The sequence below is a fragment of the Epinephelus fuscoguttatus genome, linkage group LG22, assembly GCF_011397635.1.
Source record: "Epinephelus fuscoguttatus linkage group LG22, E.fuscoguttatus.final_Chr_v1".
In the NCBI taxonomy this organism is placed as follows: domain Eukaryota; kingdom Metazoa; phylum Chordata; class Actinopteri; order Perciformes; family Serranidae; genus Epinephelus; species Epinephelus fuscoguttatus.
In genome coordinates this window covers 34,627,464-34,643,973 of record NC_064773.1, presented here as the reverse complement: position 1 = coordinate 34,643,973, position 16,510 = coordinate 34,627,464, and the positions used below count along the sequence as shown (strand labels likewise).

The following is a 16,510-nucleotide window of genomic DNA, read 5'->3' as shown; positions in this document are numbered from 1 at the left end:
AGTATGCATCCAGGGATCAGAATCCTCTCTCCTTTGAGAAGCAGGCCCTCTGCTATATGAATGTCATTTTTCTCTGGCCAAAACGACTGAAGGTGCTCTGGGACGCTTCTCCTGTGAGGGGGCCAGCCTTTCTCTATGTATGTTCTCAGCTGCTTACAAACGCTGTCTGTGTTCTGAGCTTCCCTGATATGAACTAGTTTATGTTCAGTGGCAGGTAGATGTCGTAGAATATGGTCAGTGTAGGCACAGCATTCATGTTCCAAGCTGCTGTTGGCCTCTCTGTTCTCTAGTCCTTGAGGGGCTCTTGAGAGAGCATCTGCAGTGACAAGTTTTTTTGCCTGGGACATGTATGATTCTGTAGCTGAACCTCATCAGTCTTAGCCTAAATCTGAGGATTCTTGGAGGTAGATCATCTAAGGACCGAGAGCCTAGCAGTGAGATTAATGGTTTATGGTCAGTTCTCACTGTGAAGTCCAGGCCTAGCAGATATGAGCTGAGTCGCTCACAGGCCCATGTTGCTGCTAGAGCTTCTTTTTCTATTTCTGTATACTGGACCTCTGTGGGTGACAGGCTTCGTGATATGTACACCACCAGTCTCCACCTGCCTGTGTTTATGGCATCCACATTGGCACCTTCAATTTCTGGGTGTTCCCCTCAGAGCAGTTGCTGTCTGCTATTAAACTTGGCACATTCATAGATCACGTTGTGCTTACCAACAAAATATTCATCAAAGGCTTTTCTCACGTCCTCATAGACTGCCTTTTGTTGGTCCGTCAGTGGCAGTGTGCTGAGAATGTTGTTGCGCTTGTTGCCCATTATGTAAAGGAGGGAGTTGACTTGGTAATCTTCTGTTTTTCCACTTAGCCCTGACGCTAATCTGTACCTCTCGAACGTCTTATCCATTGCGGCCATGAGCTGAGCTCCTCAAAAGTGAAGTTACCGGGAGGTGCTATGGAGAATATTTGATCCATCACCTCTCCCCGTCTCTCCCCGGGCCACCATGCGCCTCAGCTGGTCACGGTTAGCTCCGTAGCTTTAGCTTAGCCACCGCGCCAGCCAGATAAACAATGCCCGTTTCAACCGGACTATTTCAGACACTTTCTTCCCTAACTAACACTGCCCTGTACCTACTTTTTACTCACAGTAGGTTCGCCGCTTTCTGACACCAAGTAGAAGGTTTTATAATCCCAAAAAGAGTCAGGAGACTTCAGGTGTGTTTTTCAGATGGCTGCTTTACTTCAAGCTTCACATTACACACCCTGTTACATGTGTCAACACTCTCCAACATAGCTCCAAGACACTGCCTAGCAGGCACAAGTGTTATTACACTGAACCTCAGTACAAAATATGGAAAGAATACAATAAAGATTTGTAGAAAGAGAGAGGATTAAAAGATTTGACTTCAAGAGGGGGACGATTCAAAGGCAGTGTGCAGATTCAGATTCTGTGTGAAATATGTACTCATCATTCAGATCTTTTTCAGCATACCAGCACTGTCAGTCAAAGTAAAATGGCCTGTTATATGCAGCTTCTTTCATTCATTCATTCTTTCTTCCATTAAGGGGGGTCCAAGCAATTTGACATATTTGAGCATTTTAAAAAAAAGTAACACTATAGTTACTTTTCGAGGTAATTAGTTACTTTTATAACTCAGTTACTTTTTGGGGAAAGTAAAGAGTAACTATAACTGATTACTTTTTTAAAGTAACGTTCCCAACACTGAATCTTATCAGCTGAGAACTAGTTCAATCAGGTTGCTGATGACCTGGTGGGCTTTCAGTGGTTTTATACATCTGAGAAACTTCTACACAAATGAACTGCTTCACAGTGTCATGGCGACCAGACCCGGCATTTTATTTAGACTTGCATTTATCTGTCAAAACATGTCACCACACCTGGCTGCTAAAAGGGACTGTTTCATTGGAGCTCAGCTTTAATTAAAGTTTTATGGTAATTCTCAAATACAGATTTTTTTTTCTCAATTACGCAAAGCCTCCTCTTGTGCATGCATGTATGTCTGTGTGCACATTAATTAAAACAAGTGCTTAAACCCTCTTCAAGACTAATGAAACTGCTCTGTAGTATCTAAATAATGAAAATGCTTGTGTGTGCCGTCTAAAATGTCCGACCTGTCTTTACAAAGATGCTGATGCTTTGCACTGCGTGTGAGTGTTGTCTCTCAGGAAGCAGACCAACTAGCAGCTGATTCAAACCAGGGTCTAAAGACAATCTAAGCACCAAAAGGCCGCAACAGTAAGGCATTCCCCACCTGACTGCTCTCATACTTTTAGCTGAGGCAGGAACACTGTCAACACAGTTTGTTTACTTCAGCTCTGAGTCACAGAGAGAGAGAGAGAGAGAAAGAGACACACAAACACACACACACACACACACACACACACACACACACACACACACACACACACACAGATCATAATCCTGAAGAAAGACATCTGTATCCCTCCACACATGTTAGCTGGCATTATCGCAGTGCAGCAGCCTTCTGTGAGCTTTACACCACTACCACTGCTATTACACAGGCTTACCTCTCTCTCTCTCTCTCTCTCTCTCTCTCTCTCTCTCTCTCAATCTGGGATCATTAGTGACATCTAAGTAAGGGAACCAGGCAGTATCTAATTTTTCATATCTTCCTGGAATTTCACAGAGATATTTGGTATATGACAGTATTTGTGTGTGCCCCTAGTATTGGTATCACTTCAAGGGTACTGGTATTACTATTGGTATCATACTTTTTTAAATGATACCCAGCCTTCGTAATTACAGACGAGGTAAACATCCATGATATTGTAACATTCTATGCAATGTATGGTACTCAGTGCTTGAAAATGAGTTGTCCTCTGTCCCTTTTACCTGCCTTATCAGAATACTTTCTAATTTTTTCCCTTTGCAAAATAAACATCTGAAGAGGGTACTACAATTCTTCTAACAGACTGCTATGTTGGGAACACTTGACTCCACAGCTGATTGGTTCAACACTAACATTGCTTGTAAACTCTGCCTACTTAAAATGACTGCTGAGGACCAGTTTATCCTAAAGACAAAAGCTGTAGAACGCTGTTTCCCACAGTCAAGAACCTACCCAATTGAGACCCTACCTATGGAGCCATTCTTCAGTCACCATTGGTCCTTGTGGCATGTGACCCTGTGATGTCACCAGGTCAACAAAAAAAGCAACTTCCCGCTCTCCCTTTCTCTTTCTCTAGGGACTGCCAGCAAGGAGGGCCACTGCTGCTGGAGGACCTGCCTGCCCCTCCTCCACTTCTCCTCACTTCTCTGCATGCTTATAGCAGAAAAGACCCTCTGATCACATCACCAAATGTAGTCTGCTCAAAGCAGACACAGAACAGGGCTCTAATTGGTAGAAGTGACTAGACAGGTAAGTGTCTGCAGCAGACACAAAGTCTGCAAGCTAACAAGCAACAAGGAGTAATAAAGCCAAGTTAATGCTGAGCTGCTCACGAGACAACTCACGTGAGTGAATTACATGTAAAGTCAATGTAAAGACACGATTTGATACAATTTCCTGCCAGGCAGTGCAATGGACCTGATGGACACAACAAGAATGACGTGAAATACGAAAATTAAATGGTGCGAATGAAGCTGTTAGCACAATTTTGCATCATATGATTATTCACGAGAGTTGAAAAATATGAACTTCAGCGACCACTTCACGCCGCAATAGCCAATGAGCATTGAGATCCTCCGTGTATGTATGACACAGAGGATGTACTGGCAGAAGTTTATTCATTAATTCAGTGATTTCAGGTGCATGTGATGCGAGTTATTCCCATGTATAGAGCAAGTCAACACAAAATATTGGGAATTGTTTGCTGGAGGCCGTACCAAGCTGCGAGTCCTTAACAAAACTGTTTGTTTAGAATACATGCACATGCATTAGTTTCCATTAAGCTGAAAAGGTATTAAGAAGCTACATGGTTAGCTAGTTAGCTAATGTAGCAAACAAGTCTCTGTTTTCATAAGAGTAAAAGATTAGGACATTGTTTATTAACTTTTCAGCATATTTGTCAGAGTTTAAAGTGACTAGTTGTATTAAATTAGGTTTTGTGGTCTCAATTTTTTTGAAATGAGAAATTGAGAGATTTTGAACTTTTCAAATGATAATCAGTAAGTCTGTGCTCATAAAGCTTCTTGGAGAAATGATTTGCACTTACACAAAAAAAAATGTGTTTAATTGAGATTTTAACACTTGATCCAACCTGTCACCTTGATTCCACTTTTTGATACCTGTATTAGCCTAAGTGAATTAATTTAAACAAAGAAAAATATTTTTGACTAAAAGTAATGTCTAAAAGCGGAATAATATGATGTCATCGACCCAAACATTTTTTTTTGTTGTTGTCAACGAAAACTAGACTAACACTATGAAAAATAAAAACTAATAACCATTTTTGTCTAAAGACTACTACTTAATACAAAATTGCTGCCAAAATTAGACGAATATGCATGTGGTATGTCAGGGCCCTGATACTCCTAATCATCATCTCAATGTGACTGAACTAAACCTAAAGACAAAACTCCAATGAGTCCAATTAGGTGGAGAACTAATGTTCTAGTATCAAAAGCATAAAGCTGGTTTCCACATGGATAAAAGTACACAAATACCCACGTATATAATAAAAAAATCGAACAGGGTCCTCCTTATTCCAGCGATTTGTGCACACAGTTTAAGAAAAAAAAACACACTTTCTGTCTCCAAAACAAATTGTCTATGGTGGGAGTGGGCAGCTCTGGTGTAAACAAGTTATGAGTTGTAGTTTGCAATTAAATCAATGGAGCACAAACATACAACAGAACTCAGATAAGATGAAAAGGAATAAAGCTTGAAAGAATAAATTAAACCAAAGGCAGGTTTATTAAAATATACCTCAGGTCATAACGAGTAACACAGCTCTACAACTCAACATCAGCTATTCAAGGACAACTTGCTGAAACAACAACAAAACGTTGCTGGCACCTGTGGACCGGAGTGCCGCGGCTGCAGGATCCGACCATCGACTCCCATCCCGGACATCGGCTTCCGCAGTGCGTCGGAGGCTCCTAAAGGAGGCTGTACGGAGACGCTCCGGGGGACTCCTCTCCCACAGCCGGGATGGCGCTGCTCCTGCCGGGGCCGGGACCGGGACCACCGAGTCGCCGCCGCTCCTGCCCCCCTGGTCACGCAGCATGGACCGTCCACCTGCCTCATGTGAGTCACCCAATCCCCATCGTGTTCCTCTTCGTCCTCTTTTCCCTCCTTCCACCGTGTTGTTTGGAGACAGCATCATCAGGAATATTCGTTTTTTCAGCGCCACAACTCATTGCTTTCCTGGAGCCATAGTTCCGGTCATCGTTGACAAACTTCCAGAACTGCTTCATTCACTCCCTTCCTCCATAAATCCGCTGATTTTCCATTTGGGCTCAAACGACACGGCCCGCCGGCGATCAGAGCAGACAAAAATGGATTTTGTTGCTCTTTTTAACCTTTTAAAAAACTGTGGTAAGTCGGTCTTTATCAGCGGTCCCCTGCCAACACTGTCCCGTGGGGCAGAACGCTTCAGTCGGCTACTCTCCCTCAATTCATGGGTCCAGGCTGCCTGTACCTATGGTTTCACTTTTATCGACAACTTTAACTTATTTTGGAACTGGTCCTCTTTTTTCACGGCTGACGGGCTTCACCCGAGCAGGCTGGGCAACCGCATGTTAGCGGCTAACATTCAGCACGCTGTTCAGTGTGCCCCATGTGACTGACATACATTGGAAGCACACGCCCCCCTGGTTTCCTCTTTGGTTCATCCCCAACCCACTCCCACATCCACATCCATCCCAGTCAGAATTTCAAATAGATTTAACAGAACAACTTCACCATGGACCAATAGCAACCCCAAAAACTTAGTTCCCCCTCACACCTGCTCCACACTCACCACATTGTGATGATGAGCGCACGTTCAGCACAGACATTAACCTGGCCGTGCTGAACGTGCGCTCTCTTTTAAATAAAACTTTTATCATAAATGACCTGATTTTAGATAACAAGTTGGACAGTATTCTTTTAACAGAGACATGGCTTGGCACTGATGCACCTGTTGTTCTCACCGAGGCCTGCCCTCAAAATTTTAATTTTTTATTTTCTACTAGGGGGCGTATAAAAGGAGGCGGAACTGCTTCAGTCACTAAAAATTCGCTGCACTCTACTGAAGTTTATTTTAACAGCTACTCATCATTTGAGTATCATGCCTTTGTTTTTGGCAGCCCTCCTATTCTTTGTATCACAGTTTACAGACCACCCCACCATTCCACCTCTTTTATCACTGATTTTTCAGAACTATTAACAATCATACACACCACCTATAACAGAATTTTAATAACTGGTGATTTTAATTTACTTGTTGATAATGCCTCGGATCCAATGTCCAGAGAATTTTTAAACCTTTTAACCTGCATGGATTTTAAACAGCACGTCACACAGCCGACTCACAACAGAGGACACACCCTGGACCTGGTCATAATATGGCCTGTCCACTGGTGTGTCCTCTGTTGTTGACCTGGCTGTGTCTGACCACTACTGTGTGTATTTTAACATCACCAGTTTTAACCAAGAGGAGGCCCCGGTGAGAACAGTGAGGAAACGCTACCTAACTTCTGAAGTGGCTGCAAATTTTATCGAGATTTTACAGAGCACTCCTGCTGAAATTTTACCTGCACCTGTGATTTTATAGTGGACAATTTTAACAGTAAATTAAAGTCAACGCTGGATTCAGTGGCTCCACTTTTAACCAAAATCATAAAAACAAAACCTACACCCCCGTGGAGAAATGATAACATCAAAAGACTGAACAGAAAATGCAGGAGTGCAGAGAGGAGGTGCAGAAAAACCAAATTGACAGTTCATTTTGAAATATTACGCAAACAACTCAAAACCTACAATAAAACAGTCAAACAGGCAAGAATATCCCACTTTTCAAAACTCATTTCCGATCATAAAAACAACCCCAAATTTCTTTTCTCCACCTTCGATCTTTTAACCAGCACCAATTTTAATAAACCATCAAACATATCAACAGATGCCCTCTGCGAGGACTTTGCAGACCACTTCAGAAGTAAAATCGATGATATCAGGTCCAGTCTTTTATCCCAACGGAATGTAATTTTTAACACACCTGGATCATTGCTTTTACCTGAGGAAACACTGGAGAGTTTTGTCCTGGTTGATGCAAGGACACTTGGTCGAGTTTTCTCCCAGGTAAACCCAACAACTTGCCTTTTAGATCCGATTCCCACATCACTTTAAAAACATTTTATGGATTCTTTGAGGAACAGATTTTAAATATAGTGAATTACTCTCTTCAGACGGGTGTCTTCCCCGCTGCCTTCAAAACGGCGGTGGTGAAGCCCCATCTGAAGAAAAGTAATTTAGATCCCAACATTTTTAATAATTACCGACCTGTATCCAACTTACCGTTTTTAAGTACGATTTTAGAAGAACTGGTTTTTAACCAAGTAAATGATTTTTTAAAAAGAAACAGTATTTTAGAGAAATATCAATCTGGTTTTAGGATGAACCACAGTACCGAGACAGCCCTTTCAAAGATTTTAAATGATATCAGGTTGAATGTTGATTCACAAAAACTCACAGTCTTGGTACTACTGGATCTAAGCGCCGCCTTTGATACAGTAGATCACCACATTTTATTAAACAGACTCAGAAACCTGGTGGGCCTCTCTGGTACTGTTTTTAACTGGTTCAGCTCTTATCTCACAGATCGTTGTTTCTTTGTAAGTATGGATACATGTTCCTCCAGAACGCATGAAATTAGGTGTGGGGTGCCCCAAGGGTCAATTTTAGGTCCAACTCTTTTTAAACTCTACATGCTTCCCCTTGGGGACGTCATCAGGAGGCACGGCATCAGCTTCCACAGTTACGCAGATGACACACAGCTGTACATCGCCGTGTCTCCTGATGACACAGGGCCAGTTGATACCCTTTTTAACTGCATTTTAGATATCAAGTCATGGATGGCAGTGAATTTCCTACAGCTCAACCAGGACAAAACAGAGGTTTTAATTATTGGTCCTGAAGGCCAGAGAGAAACTTTTACCAAAACTACAAGATTTTAAACCTTCACAATGTGTAAAGAACCTGGGCGTCATTTTTGACTTAGTTTTATTCCACACATCAAAAATATAACAAAGACAGGTTTTTATCATCTTAAGAATATAGCCAGAGTCTGCCCGTTTCTCTCTCAGGCTAACACGGAGGTGCTGATGCATGCTTTTATCTCTTGTCGTTTAGATTACTGTAATGCCCTGCTGTCTGGTCTTCTCAAAAAGACCATCTCTAACCTGCAGCTACTCCAAAACTCAGCCGCACAAGTGCTGACGAGGACCAGAGGGCGGGAGCACATTTCACCAGTTTTACAATCGCTGCATTGGCTCCCCGTGTGTTTCAGGATCGATTTTAAGGTTCTTTTACTAGTTTTTAAATGTCTTAACGGTCTTGGGCTATCTTATTTATCTGACCTGCTTTTATCATATCAACCTCGCGGATCCTGAGGTCCTCCGGCACCGGCCTTTTAATTGTTCCAAGAGTTAGTTGGCCTGGCTCCTCAGTGCCCAGCCATGTTATTGACTATATTGACTATGTGTGTGTGTGTGTGCGTGTGTATGTGTGTGTGTGTGTGTGTGTGTGTGTGTGTGTGTGTTTATATGTGGGGGTGGGAGGGGCGGGTTTTCAATATGTACTGTATGTATTATTTTTGTTTGTTTTTATTCTGTGAAGCACTTTGTGCTGCATTTTTAATATATGAAAAGTGCTATACAAATAAAGTTTGATTGATTGATTGAAAATAACAACCTTATGGCTAGCCCCTTGCATGTGGGATTTATTTAAAAAAAATAATCGAATATTCGGCCTTGTTATTTTTTTCCCCTTTAGCCATATGTAAACTCAAAGAAGAAGATGCAATGTGTGTTAGGCATATAAGATTTCATGATCCAGTTCCAGTTTGTGTTTTTAATTGATTGATTGTTTTTGGTTGGTTATTAAAAAAGAAAACATCTCCGACAAGGAACTAGAAAGCCCAACGTGCAATGAATGGAGACCTATTATCCTGCTTGAACACAGACGACTAAATTGTTTCAACATGTTGACTCAAAATAATGATAAAATAGATTTTATTGATGTAAAATAATATGCCAATGGTGACATTTTCCACCAGTCTGCTGCGCTCTGAGTCTGGTGTCAGTGACACATGCTGCTCTGAGTCGCGCATCTGTCTGCTTGCGCTGCAGTGTGCGCCAAGGGTTTTAATTTTTAGTGTTAAATCAAAAGTTACTTATCAGCAACCAGAAGTGTTTTTTCGTTTGTGAATATTTTTATTTTAATTCTAGGGCTGCAAAAACCTACCTTTTCGCCATAATTTGTAAGTTATTAACTTTTTTGGACTTTTTTTTTTTCTCGCTCAGCAGCACCCATAAAATCGCGATTAGGACTTTTTAATACTTTTTAATGGCCTTACGGCCTCTAGCACTACCGTAAGAAACCTCAGAGTAATATTTGACCAAGATCTGTCTTTTAATTCTCATTTAAAACAAACCTCACAGACTGCATTTTTTCATCTGCGTAATATTACGAAAATTAGGCCTATCCTGACCCGAAAAGATGCAGAAAAATTGGTCCACGCTTTTGTTACCTCTAGGCTGGATTACTGTAACTTTCTATTATCAGGTAGCTCTAGTAAGTCCTTAAAAACTCTCCAGCTAATTCGGAATGCAGCAGCACGTGTACTAACAGGAACTAAGAAACGAGATCATATTTCTCCTGTTTTAGCTTCTCTGCGCTGGCTCCCTGTAAAATCCAGAATTGAATTTAAAATCCTACTGTTAACTTATAAAGCTCTAAATGGTCAAGCTCCATCATATCTTAGAGAGCTCATAGTGCCATATTATCCCACCAGAACACTGTGCTCTGAGAACGCAGGGTTACTCGTGGTCCCTAAAGTCTCCAAAAGTAGATCAGGAGCCAGAGCCTTCAGCTATCAGGCTCCTCTCCTGTGGAATCATCTTCCTGTTACGGTCCGGGAGGCAGACACCGTCTCCACATTTAAGACTAGACTTAAGACTTTCCTCTTTGATAAAGCTTATAGTTAGGGCTGGCTCAGGCTTGCCCTGTACCAGGCCCTAGTTAGGCTGACTTAGGCCTAGTCTGCCGGAGGGGCCCCCTATAATACACCGGGCACCTTCTCTCCTTCTCTCTCTCCCTCTCTCTCTCTCTCTCTCTCTCTCTCTCGTATTCTATTACTGCATCTTGCTAACTCGGCCATTCTGGATGTCACTAACTCGGCTTCTTCTCCAGAGCCTTTGTGCTCCACTGTCTCTCAGATCAACTCATATCGCAGCGGTGCCTGGACAGCGTGACGTGTGTGGTTGTGCTGCTGCCGTGGTCCTGCCAGATGCCTCCTGCTGCTGCTGCCATCATTAGTCATTAGTCATACTTCCACTGTTATTATACACATATGATTATTGTCACACATGTATACTGTCAGATATTAATACATACTTTCAACATATTGTACCACAGTAGCCAGAACTATAACTATAATATTATTACTTTCAATAATGTTGTTGTAAGCTACTGTCATTACCTGCATCTCTCTCTCTCTCTCTTTCTGTCTCATTGTGTCATACGGATTACTGTTAATTTATTATGTTGATCTGTTCTGTACGACATCTATTGCACGTCTGTCCATCCTGGAAGAGGGATCCCTCCTCAGTTGCTCTTCCTGAGGTTTCTACCGTTTTTTTCCCCATTAAAGGGTTTTTTTGGGGGGAGTTTTTCCCTTATCTGCTGCGAGGGTCATAAGGACAGAGGGATGTCGTATGCTGTAAAGCCCTGTGAGGCAAACTGTGATTTGTGATATGGGCTTTATAAATAAAATTGATTGAATTGATTGATTGATTATTTTTCCGACATTTGATTTATCAACTTTTAATACTTTTTAAGACCCCGCGGACACCCTGAAATAAAAAGCCAAGCATCTCTCGCCTCATAAATCAGGATATGAAAAAAAAACAAGCTAAACATACACAAAACAAAAACACTGTGTGCTTACTAGATGAGGGGCTTGCGGCACAGCACCAGGGCGTCGTAGAGCACACACACTCCGAACACAGTGATGCCCGTCTCCTTGACCAGCATGGCGCAGGTGCCCAGCAACAAAGTGAGGAGCAGACACAATGCTGACACTGTGGAGGGCAGAGAGTCCTCTGAGTAACACACACCCACACTCCTGAGAGATAGAGACAGAGAGAGAGAAGGTAGGATAAGAATGATTCATAATGTTAGACTCAACCCAGTCACAGAGAGAGGATGACAGGAGGACAAGACACTCACTGTTCATTTAGTAATTACAGTCACATTGTGGCATGATTAAAATTAGTAAAATAGACTGCGTCATTATGTTAACTAAGATCTGTGTCTAGGCTACAAATAAGAAATGACACATTCAAATGTTCATATTCAGGGTTCAGAAAAAGTAACTTTCGCATTTGTGCAATAAAATAAACCGAATCACAGATACAAGCGCTGTTAAAAAGGTAGTCATAGGCTGAATGCCAATTGGTAACATTTGTCAGAAAAAAAGGGCTGTAACTTATTATTAACGCTATTAATTACCCTTATCATTAGTGTTAATTTTGTTGATGAAAACTATGACAATTTTTTTTGTCAGTGACCTTTTTTCGTGACAAAAACAAGACAATGACAAGCTAAAATTAGATCTTGATAATAAAAACTAAGATTAAATCTATGACAAGACGAGACTCATGAGCAGCAGGCTGGTAAACTCCAATAAATAGTCTGCGCCAAGATGTTTTGCTAGCCAGCAAAAAAACACACACACACACCAGAGTAGGGTCAGCAATTGGTGCGAGTTGTGAGCTGTAATTCAGCAGTAAATAATCAGCAGTGTGTGTCTGACTGTGGATGGTGGAACTGATGAATGGATTTGTGGAGTTTGTCAGTTGCAGCGGTGGCTGTAAGCACTTAGCTGCGCTTGTTAGCCGATAAACAGCAGTGGAGCGAGCAGTCACCAACCGCCGGACTTCACAGCTGATCCCTGCAGGATTCCACTCAGTCCGGACTCAGGAAGGTTTATGGGTTGATGCAGTTTGACAGGCAGGTAGGAGGCTCAGTTATCTGTGTGTGTAGCTGTGCTGTAAGTCAACAGCCTGAACTTGGATCAGTTTTCTCTGACAGAGATGAAAGTTTAGTTTTAATCACCAACTCTGTGAGGGGACAAGAGTTTAAACCCCCAGACTAACATGTTGCTTATTAAGAAAAATTCAGGCTATAATTTAATCATTTTCTCTGCTTCTTAACAGTGAGATGGTTAAGTCAGAGTTTCCAATGAACCTGGGTACAAATCCTAGTTGTCTCAGATTAGTTATTTGTGGCATCAAAGTTTTTGAGAGCATAAACAGAGTGATGTTGAGCTTTTCTAATGATGATCAGTGAGTGTGTGCTCAACCCTTAAACCTGTCAAAAACTTCCGAAGAAATGACAGTTTGTGGGGGACTTCCGGTTGGGCAAGCGAGGCGATGGCGGCGTAAGAAAACGGGCTCCCGTCATTTTGAGTTAAAGTTACCCACTACAACTCGAACAGTTTTAAAACTTTAAGTACAGGTCGTCTTAGCATTGTGGGTCTCGAGGATGCCTAAATTAAAGCCAAAAAAGGCAACGCAGTTGGAGTTACTTGAGCGAGACGAAGTTAGCCAGGAGCCCCCGGCTAGCAGCATAATGGAGGACAACGACACGCAATCGGACAACGACGAGGACCTGGCGGAAGAAGCGGGCCTGGGTCTTATATTGAAAGAACTGAGGGAGTTTAGGAGAGATAGCAGTCAGCAGCTGAGAGAGATTCGAGAGGATATAAACAAAACTAACACAAGAATCGAGGAGGCTGAAAAAAGGATCAACACCGCCGAAACTCGATGGAAGGATGGATGAAAAGCTGACGGATTTGGAGAGCTGCTCCAGGAGAGAGAACATCAGAATCTACGGAGTTAAAGAGGGGGCTGAGGAGGACTCTCCGTCGATGGTGGAATACGTGGAGCACTTGCTCCGGAGGGGTCTGGGGCTCCAGGACTCCTTTGAGCTGCGGGTGGAGAGAGCCCACTGTGCCTTGATGCCGAAGCTGCCATCGGGAGCTCCACCAAGGTCAACTGTAGCCAAATTGTCAAGCTACAGGATGAAAGAGGAGATATTGAGACTGGCCTGGCAGAAGCATGGATTTCAACTTCACGAAAAAAGGGTTAATCTGGACCACAACTATGCGCCTGATGTGTTGAAAAAATGAAGGGAATATGCCGATGCGAAGTCGGTGCTGAAGGAGAAGAAAATCAGATTTCAGACTCCGTTCCCGGCCCGGTTAAGAGTTTTTTACCCCGAGGGGATGGTTCTGTACGGATCAGTGGAGGAGTCGACCGGGGACATGGCGAAGAGGGGGTTCCCAGTGTCAGTTATTAAACACCTGGAGTCTCTTTTGGAGCAGATACAGCGGTTCACATGGTGCACGAGCAGGAGACCGGGGAACCGGGAGAGAACGGACAAAGTCGGGAGTTACAAAGAGAAGCTGCAGGCCTTTAGGCGCCCGGATCCGATGTGACTGTCAGAGAACTGTAAATCACGGTTTGGTGGAAAAAGGGGTGAGTTTCTGTTGTAATTAGGGGACGCTGGGGACCTGGCTCCCAGCAGAGGGAGGACAGACTACAAACAAGAATTGCACATTATAAGAATATTTATAGGCCATAACTAAGGATATAATGTAAATGTCGGGCCTTTGTTTTTCTTTTTGCCATGTAGCCGGATGATCAATAGTATGCACAAACTTTGACAAGGGACTGAGGACCCTCACACACCGGCTGGTGGGGGAGGCTCTCCCTCAAAGCCCTCTTGCCATCAGGGCTTAATTACGGTTGAGATGAAGACCTCACTATTGGAAGTCTTTATTTCAGATGTCATTATTTTCTTGTGTTATTCCCCACTAAGGGGCGTGTTTTGCTGCTGTTCTTTGCAGCCTTTGGGGTGTTACCTGTGATAAATCTAACTAACAGTGAATATTTGTGTTGTTATGTGAAGGGGCCTTTTTTTTCTTCTTCTTCTTCTTCTTCTCTTTACTGGACACGAAATGCAAGCAGTTGAAATAGTAACTTATAGTGTGAATGGTCTAGTCAGTCCTATTAAGAGAAGCAAGATTTTGACCAAACTGAAAAGAGACAAAGTTGAGGTGGCTTTTCTACAAGAAACGCATCTTTCTGATACAGAGCATGCTAAATTAAAAAGAATGGGCTTTAAGTATCAGTTCTCATAATCATATGCAGCTGGCCATAGGAGGGGGGTGGCAATGTTAATTTCCAGTAAGATTAATTTTGAGCCCATATTTGAAAAGAAGGACACAGAGGGGAGATACATTTTTTTGAGAGGGAATTTAAATGGATCATTGATAACTTTACTGAATATTTATGCTCCCCCTAATTCGGATTGAAGGTTTTTTTTTTAGACAAATATTTGATTTGATAATAGCAGAATCTCAAGGTGTCTTAATTTGTGGGGGGGATTTCAATATTAGATTAAGCCCTAAACTTGATTCTTCAAAAGTACATGTTACTCAGCCCAGTCAATTGAATAAAAGGATCAATTTGACAATGGAAGATATTGGTTTAATAGATGTCTGGAGAGAGTTAGATCCTTTGAAGAGAGACTATACATATTTTTCTAATCCACATTTGGTATATTCAAGGATTGATTATTTTTTTAATCTTTAGTAAAGATCTGCACAGGGTTGGTGACTGCAGCATAGGGATTATGGACCTTTCAGATCATAGCCCTCTTTATTTAGAACTACATCTTGAACAATATCAGAGGAACACCTTATGGAGATTAAACATTCATAGATTGAATCATGGGCTGCACGGTGGTGTGGTGGTTAGCACTGTCGCCTCACAGCAAGAGGGTTGCCGGTTCGATCCCGGGCATGGGAGCCCTTCTGTGCGGAGTTTGCATGTTCTCCCCATGTCAGTGTGGGTTCTCTCCGGGCACTCCGGCTTCCTCCCACAGTCCAAAGACATGCAGATTGGGGACTAGGTTAATTGATAACTCTAAATTGTCCATAGGTGTGAATGTGAGCGTGAATGGTTGTTTGTCTCTATGTGTCAGCCCTGCGATAGTCTGGCGACCTGTCCAGGGTGTACCCTGCCTCTCGCCCGATGTCAGCTGGGATAGGCTCCAGCCCCCCCGCGACCCTCAAGAGGATGAAGCGGTTAGAAGATGAATGAATGAATGAATATTGAATCATATGAAGGACCAAATTAATAGTGATATTACTGAGTTTTTGGAACAGAATGACAATGGGGAGGTTGCATGTAAAGCTGTGCTAAGAGGTAAGATAATTGGATATACTTCTCATTTAAAGAAAGCTAAGACAAAAGAATTAAATCAGCTGCAAGCAGAAATAAAACAGCTAGAACAAAAGCACAAAGATGCAAATGACGAGAAGTTTAAAGAAGCACTTAGGAAGAAAAAGAATCAAATAAATGAGATATATACAAGAGATATACAAAAGTTAATATTTACAAAACAGAAATATTATGAAGGGGGAGGGAAAGCCAGCAAATTGTTAGCTTATAGGCTGAAAAGGCAGCAAGCGGAGAATTCAATCCATAAAATTAAAAACCCGATGACTAATGTAATACACCATAAACTGAAAGATATACAAGAGTTTTGAGATATATTTTCAAAAATTATACTCTCAACCTCATGTTGACAAAACAAAATTGGAAGAATTTTTTGAGAAGATTCTTCTTCCTAAACTGACGGTTGAACAGAGTAACCGACTTGCAGAGGAAGTGACAGAGAAAGAAATTACCGCAGCCATAGCCTATCTTAAATCAGGGAAAGCCCCAGGCCCAGACGGGTTTCCGTCAGAGTGGTACAGGGTAATGGGGGTTTCGTTGATCCCTATGTTGCAGTCTACCTTTAACTGGGTCCTTAAGAGGAACATGATGCCCCCCTCTTGGAGGGAAGCAGTAATTTCACTTATTCCAAACGAAGGGAAGGATAAATCGGAATGTAGTAATTATAGACCGGTCAGCGTATTAAATCAGGACTATAAAATTTTTACACACATACTTGCCAAGCGAATAGAGGGACTGCTACCACAAATCATTACCCTTGATCAAACCGGTTTTGTGCGTCAGAGACAAACCCAAGATAACATTAGACGGACTTTGCACGTAATAAGTCATATAACAGACAGTAGGCTGTCAGCAATATTAGTAGGGTTAGACGCAGAAAAAGCTTTTGATTGCGTAAATTGGTCTTTTCTGTTTAGAGTTTTGGAGGAATTTGGTTTTCACAATTCTTTTATTAAGACAATACAGGCTCTTTATGATAACCCAAGGGCAAGAATTAAAATTAATGGAGTACTTTCAAACC

General features: G+C 42.1%; 1 protein-coding gene across 1 annotated transcript in view; it reads right to left on the bottom strand.

The window, feature by feature from the left end:
• The window catches only part of tmtc1 (transmembrane O-mannosyltransferase targeting cadherins 1), a 301,187-nt gene that overhangs the window by 205,532 nt on the left and 79,145 nt on the right, over positions 1-16,510 (bottom strand). The window contains exon 4 of the mRNA XM_049567069.1: positions 11,130-11,306. Coding sequence (XP_049423026.1) covers positions 11,130-11,306 — 177 coding nt within the window. The remainder of the gene's footprint in view (positions 1-11,129; positions 11,307-16,510) is intronic.